The sequence below is a fragment of the Frankliniella occidentalis genome, unplaced genomic scaffold (genome assembly GCF_000697945.3).
Source record: "Frankliniella occidentalis isolate FOCC.00 unplaced genomic scaffold, Focc_3.1 Scaffold5, whole genome shotgun sequence".
NCBI classification, from domain to species: Eukaryota; Metazoa; Arthropoda; class Insecta; order Thysanoptera; family Thripidae; genus Frankliniella; species Frankliniella occidentalis.
This window is the reverse complement of record NW_026267135.1, coordinates 2,009,834-2,016,680: the sequence shown is the minus strand read 5'-3', so window position 1 is coordinate 2,016,680 and position 6,847 is coordinate 2,009,834. Positions and strand designations below refer to the sequence as shown.

General features: G+C 50.7%; 2 protein-coding genes across 2 annotated transcripts in view; both read left to right on the top strand.

Annotated features, from left to right (window-relative positions):
* Positions 1 to 6,847, top strand: part of LOC113212849 (serotriflin-like) — an 81,402-nt gene that overhangs the window by 58,291 nt on the left and 16,264 nt on the right. The window lies entirely within an intron of this gene.
* On the top strand, positions 546 to 1,570 carry LOC113212826 (uncharacterized). The gene is made up of 3 exons (XM_026431653.2): positions 546 to 608; positions 1,061 to 1,195; positions 1,281 to 1,570. The coding sequence occupies exons 1-3, from the start codon at positions 546 to 548 to the stop codon at positions 1,449 to 1,451; spliced, it is 369 nt and encodes a 122-aa protein (XP_026287438.1). The 3' UTR covers positions 1,452 to 1,570.

Genomic DNA, 6,847 nt, shown 5'->3' with positions numbered 1-6,847 from the left:
AAAAAAAAGGAAAATAGGATGAGAAGAAAGGGAATAAAAAGAGTGAACTCTATGGCAAAGAGCTGAGTAGCAGAAGCAGCGATAACAAAGTGTGATAGTAGTGACGCGGCTGCAAGAGTGCGGCTCCAGTAGAGCGTCTGCTGTGGCGCATGCCCGCCGGGGCGTTGGCTGTGCCCCCTGCTCATTTCCCTGAAAGCCGAACGCACACCGGCTGCTGGTGCTCCCTGCGTAGCTGAGTCGCCCACCCCTTCCGGCTTTCTCAGCCTGCCCCGACATCTGCACACGCTGCGGTGCATCGCCTCCTTCCCCCGCGGATATGCCATTTCCATATCAACCGGAAGAGATGTGCCCACCAAAGAGGGACATTAATTATTTCATCGACTCGTTGTTTGGCCATGTTCGGTCGTGCGCGCCCAATGTGGTAATGGTCTTGCGGAAAACAAAAATGGCACTTCAATATTCCCGTCGTGACCCCGTCGTATCGCGCATCACGATGAGCTTGGCGCTCAACCGCCTATATAAGCAGGGTGCTACCAGAGGGGATCATGAACAGTCCCGAACATGAAGTCCTTGTCCTGTTGCCGGTCACGCTGCTGGTGCTCCTTGCTGTAAGTACACTGGAAATCCAGGAGTATGAATGACGCGCACTTGTAAGTTAGTGAATTTCCATTCGCACACTTTATACCAGTAAAAGTGCAAATGTTGCAAATTTTCTAGTAAAATTCGTTTACACTTAACTGTTGTCCTGAGTAAAATGAAGATTCACACACTTTTCAAGAAGTGTGCGACATCCACACTCTTGTGTTTCCAGTGTGAGCTGCCACCCAGAGAAATGATTAGCAATGGCAACCATCATATGGTTGGCTCAGGGAGCACCATAAAATATGGTTGATGCAACCTTACCGTGGTAGTGAGAACCAAAAATATGGTTTTCATCACGTTGTCACTGTTGTCTCAACCATATTTTATGGTGCTCCCTGAGCCGACCATCAGATGGTTGCCGTTGCTAATCATTTCTCTGGGTGGCTGTACGCCACAAAAAAACGCTCATTGATGACAGGTTTGCTCGGAGCCGGCTGCTGGTGACGATGCCCCGCATACCCTGCAAAAGCGCTCGTCCCCTCCGAGGTCTCCTGCGAGGTCTCCTCCGAAGTCTCCTCCGAAACAGTGGACACAGCCCCCCCTAACGCTACAGGTAGACTATTGTTTTTTAAACTGTGCGTAGTTTACACGGTTCTGTGAGATGGTCGGTAGCTTCATTTGGCTTTTCCCTAATGTAGGAGTCGCTCAACGGTCCCTGGTTCTTGAAGCCACAGGGGCCCATGCAGAAGCCTGTGAAGGGCGGGAAGTGGATTTGGGGGATCGTCCCGGTAAAGAACAGGAAGCCGAACAGCGGAGGCGCCGGACCCTCCGGCAAGAAGAGCCCTCCCAGCGGCAAGAGGGGCAAGTAGTGCCGCTTTTAAAGACGCGTCCAAGCGACGCCCACGAGGACACCTCATATATAAATGTAAACAATATGATTCAATTGAAAGAGTAAAACATGAAATAAAATGTACGCCAGTAAGAGAAACGCGATAGCTTTCTTTCTCTGAGTCCAGTCAGCTCTCTTTGAAAAATATCCTCGTTAGTTTACAACATATTTTTCAATTGCGGCTTACAAAATATTTGGTGAATTTTCGACAGCCCGTTCTTGTTTGTCGATGAGCTGCAAGTCGATATTGACTTGACTAACCGCGAGGCCACTATTGGCCCAAGGTTTTTGCAGCACTTGTAAGTGTACAATTTCAAATTGCACTTCTACAACACATATCGCAGAAACCTTTCCTGTAACTGTTGCCAATTATTTCAGTATTTCTCACAGAGGCCTGACTGCAGCCGGCCAGGCAGCCTAGGCGCCTCTGGGTAGGCCACCCGCCCCGTAGCGGTGCGCGCCGGGCGTGGCTACCCGGCGGGCGCACAGGCTGGCCGGCCGTGCGCGAGCACTCGACCATCAGTGCGCACACTCGGAGCGCTCGTCGCTCGTGCGTGCATACTTACAGCGTGATCATCTGGACTCTGCTGTGCTCTAGCCCCGCCAGACGTGGATGTACAGCTTGCAGCTTACTGGCATAACCCATCCAACGTCTCTCTCTCTCTCTCTCCCTCCCTCTGCCTCTCCCCCTCTCTCTCTTTCTTTCTCCCTCTACCTCTCCCCCCCTCTCTCTCTTTCGCTCTCTCTCTCTCTCTCTTTCGCTCTCTCTCTCTCTCTCTTTCCCCCTCTCTCTCTCTCTCTCGGACTCTCTCTCTCTCGGACTCTCTCTTTGGCTCACTCTGTGGCCCCGGCGTGGCCCCATTCGGTAAACACGATTACTTCCCCCGAATTATCCGGGCACGCGCAGTACACACCGCGCCCCTGACGGAACGCCTCGCCCCGCCTCGCCCCGCCTCGCCCCGCCTCGCCCTACCACGCCCTACCACGCCCCACCTTCACCTCGCTCTTATGCAGCTCCCTTTCGTTTTTCAGACTTTCGTCCGTAAGTAATAGACGCAGCCAGTGCAGTTTGCGTAGAGATATACATTTTTTGGAAAAGTTCAAGTTTCCGGCGAAATTGTTTTATTTTTTTTTTTTTACGGAAAATATTCCGTTAAAATTTACAAACAAAACGGACCTAGCCCCCAATAATAAGCGGCCTGTTTCAAAAATTGCGTATTTTTGCCTGTTCTTTCGTTTTTTTCCGCAACTTTTCCTGAGTTTTTTTCCGGACTGCAAATCTGCAAGTTTTCGGGGTTATGCCCCCCAATTACTTTGTGTTTTTTCTGCCGGCCGACCTGTTTGCTCCTTATCGATATCTCTCGATCTCTCTCCATCCAACAAAATATTCAGGCCTATAGCGTGTGTGAGGAGGAGGGGAGGGGCCTCTCAGCCCTCTGGTGGCGCTCATGCAAACACATGCATGATCCTTATTGACACAGCCGATTGGCTTTGGTCGGAGGAGAGCGGCTGTGAGGGCCCCATGCCATGTGTGCGTGTGTGTGTGTGAGAGAGAGAGAGAGAGAGAGAGAGAGAGAGAGAGAGAGAGAGAGAGAGAGAGAGTGGGAGTAAGATAGAGAGCGTTCTGGGGTCGGGGGATGGAGAGGCTGCGAGGGAGGTTCGGGAACGGTATAGAAAGAGGTCAAATTGAGAGAGAAAACGGGTGATGGGTGATGTTGTGGGTCTTGAGGTACACGTCGTCCGAAAACTCGAAAAGCTTCTTTCGGTGAAAGCAAATGAATAAAATAATTTATTTATTTTATTTGTGTTTTTTTCCCCTCCGTCTGGAAATTATGGAAACGCCGGGTAAGCTGCTGGTGGTTGAACTTGCTGCGGTGATGAGCTGTGCATGTGAGGATGTCATCAGCAGCCAGTAGCGCCGCAGCCTAACAAGTGTGAGAAAGACGAGAGAGAGAGAGAGAGAGAGAGAGAGAGAGAGAGAGAGAGAGAGAGAGAGAAGTGAGGTGCGGGGGTGCGGTAGCTGACTGTTATCCCCGACGTGCGGCCCGCGCGTGCCGTGGGGTCCTGGTCTGGCGCCCCCCGAGGCCCGCGCCGCGCCCAAACAACCAAATGAGAGAGGATGAGGGGGAAGGCGGGGGGGAGGGGGGGAGCGCAAGGGTTTGTTTTCGCACGCCGTCGTGTGACCGCCACGCGTAAACACGTCGTTGCAAGTCCACAAATATATTCGCGCGTGTTACTTTTCCTAGGGACTCTTTTTTCGGCCCCCCAAAAATATATATCCTGGCCCTTTTTCTACTTCGATGCATATACTAGAAGAGAAACCTAAGGAAACGGAACCGAAATTGAGAATATGAAAAGGAAAACTCAAAACAAGAAACCTAAAACATGAAACCTATTAGAGATCATGGAATTGGAATTCCATATTGTCTATGAGATTTTTGGACTGGGTAAAAAAGAAAACTATCAAAAAACCTATTCAAAATACTAAAAATAGAAACATATAATAACAAAAAACCTTAAAACAGAAACCTAATAAAAGAAACACACAAAAATAAACTCAAAAAAGAAAACTAGAAAATGTAACCTACGAAAAAGATTCTTTTTAAAAAGAAACCTAAGAAAAACCTAAAAACCTTTCAAGGTCAGTTTCCATGCCCTCCCTCTCTACCCTCCCTGGCCACCTGAGGTGGGTGCCTCCGCGGGTACTCACGGGAGGAGGACGGACGGACAGACAGAGGGGTGTTACATTCACGAGGGTGGGAAGTCGTATAACGCCGGTGAGAGCCTCGATGGAGCTGTCGCGATAAGCGGAGCGGCGGGTACTGGGGGGGTAGGTACCCCGCGCCACCAACCCGACGCAATCGACCCTGGCCGGGCGCGTGCACGTGTCAGCAATCTGTTTGCAGCCACAATCACCGACCACTTCACGCTCGGTGGCTCCAACACCAGGGCCAGGGGCTCGCGCGGGCTCGTCACCCCCTTTGTCAATTAATCTTGTCTTTCTCTGTTTGTTGTCTATCTGTCTGGCCTGTCACTGCCTCACACCCCCTGCTCTCTCTCTCTCTCTGCCCACCCCATGATCACTGCCCAGCCCGTCAACCCCGGTCAACTTTAGCCATCACAGTCGCGGTCCCGTGAAAGATACATATGACAATTCCTTCCCAAACTAAATGAACCAGTAAAATGCTCCATCAACAACAAAATTGTTGTGTGTTACTTATTGTTGTAGTTATTAATAATGATAAACAATTATCAAAGCAGCAGCAGTACGTTTCTCTGGCAGGCCAGAGCAGCCAGTCGCGGGCTCGCTCACGACTGCGGCTGCTAAATTAAACTGTACATAAAGTGGCGGAGTAGCGCTGAGTGGAGTAGTCGAGTTCCCCTTTCCATTTCCCCTTCCCCCTTTTGCTCCGTCTACAACCCCTCCCCTCTCCTCCGCCCACCGTGCCTCCGCCAGAAACCGCAGCGGATTTAGTCATCAAGCAAACATCAATTCCATCCACTTCATCGCCCACAGTCCGCCCCTCTCTCCCTCTCTCTCTCTCTCTCTATCTCTCTCTCTCTCTCTCTCTCTCACCCACGCAACACGCCGCACCGCGCCGCCACCCCTCTGCCTCGCGTGGCGCCGCGGCACCCGTTGGCGCTTTGCACCCCCGGGCCGCACGCCCCGCCACGCCCCGCCACGCCCCGCCACGCCCCGCCACGCCCCGCCACGCCCCGCCACGCCCCGCCACGCCCCGCCACCACCAGCACTAAACGTCTCGCGGCCAGATCTGGCCAGAGGCGTGCGCCCGGGTCTATCGGATTTGTCGCCTCTGTTTGCGGACCGCACTAATGGCAGTGCGTAATGCTCTTTATCCGTTTGTCTTAATCCTGCCGGGCGCATGCCGCCTCAATGTTGCATAGAAATACACTGCAAATCTCTAAAAAGTTATTAGAGAAATTGATATATATGCCGGCCACTGCTCAGTAAATCACTGTGAACAATGTGCTTGTACTTTACCATTTTCAAAATGTGTTGTACATTGTGCAAGCCGCAACGAAGCTCCCGCTCAATCGCACGACTTTTTCCATGTATTTTGTTTTAGTTTTAGTGCCTGGCAACTCACTTTTAAGCGGGGGCGAATCATATCACTAGTTTCGCACACCATTCGTGAACTGATTTTTTTCGCTCACTGGATCATATCGTATTGCGTGATACCTTTGTAGCTGCAAGCTGAGCTTCGTGTTTAGTAACAGTGTGTCCCTCATTTGATCGACGCCTAGCTGTCATGACCAAACTTTGATGTGTCCAGTTATTTTTTTTTATTTTGTTTTTCACCGTCCGTCTGCGGATGAAGAGCGAATGACGATGACACCTTTGTGAGGGCGGCCGCCTCCCTGAGTGCGTTTTGACGTTTCAACTGAACTCTCGTTTGTCTTCTTGTTCACATTCGTTTTTGTGTCGCTTTGGTAGCGCGACAGCCGCCCCAGCCCCCCTCTATGTCTTTGTGTCGTCACGAGCTACTCGACGGTTCACAGTGACCATTGGCATGGGCGTCAGGAGCAAAACAATGCCTTGTGTTCTCTTTAATGTCTGAAATTAACTTGCAACGTGGTGCACAATGTAGCTTAGACGAGTCTAAAACATTTGCTATGTTTTACCTATATTAGCTTGTACTCTGACGTCTCAAGTGTTTAACACCGTCTCGGGACAGTAGGAGAAAGTGATCGACTTAGAATTTGAACTCCTGCAAGTGGTAAGCCAAACGCTATTTTTACAAAATCTACTTTAGCTCAAAAATTGAGTCGATACACTTCCTTGTGTTTCAAGTCAAACGACTGCAACTATATGCGACACGGTGTTGAAAAGGGTGCAAACCGTCTTGAAAACTCGATTTCATATTATATGCTGTATTGTATTCCAAGCAGTAGCATATGATTTCAGTTCAGAGGATCTAACACGTTTGTTTGAGTAGAGCCGTTTGTTATTAACGCACATTGCGAAAGGAATAATACATTACATTGTTAAAAACGTGCAGAAACAAGGGCATACGTTTCCAACAACAACAACAGGGCATGTTGCCTCCCTTTCGATTATGAAACGCTTCTCCTTTCCTTTCCCCCTCGCCGTGTTGACACTCCAGCAGGCCTCGGCTGCAGGCTCCGGGCGGCTCATTATATGGAGCACATTTCAATCCATGGAGTGGAATGCGATGCGAGCAGGAAAGGCTTTGTGCGCGGCACTTTTCAAAATGGGGAAGAAGGAGGAGGAGAGGGAAGGGAAGGAAAAACACTTGATGGCGAGCGGCTGCCCTCCCCGTCACCACCACACAACAACAAACGCACGACTTGGCGGCGGTGAGCGAGGGGGGTGGGGTCGGGTCGTAAGTGGGG

What these genes read in the sequence shown, in the direction of transcription:
- LOC113212826 (XM_026431653.2), top strand. Translation starts at nt 546, where the DNA reads ATGAACAGTCCCGAACATGAAGTCCTTGTCCTGTTGCCGGTCACGCTG. An exon ending in CGCTGCTGGTGCTCCTTGCT is followed by an intron (nt 609 to 1,060) that starts GTAAGTACACTG and finishes CATTGATGACAG; the next exon opens with GTTTGCTCGGAGCCGGCTGC. An exon ending in AGCCCCCCCTAACGCTACAG is followed by an intron (nt 1,196 to 1,280) that starts GTAGACTATTGT and finishes TCCCTAATGTAG; the next exon opens with GAGTCGCTCAACGGTCCCTG.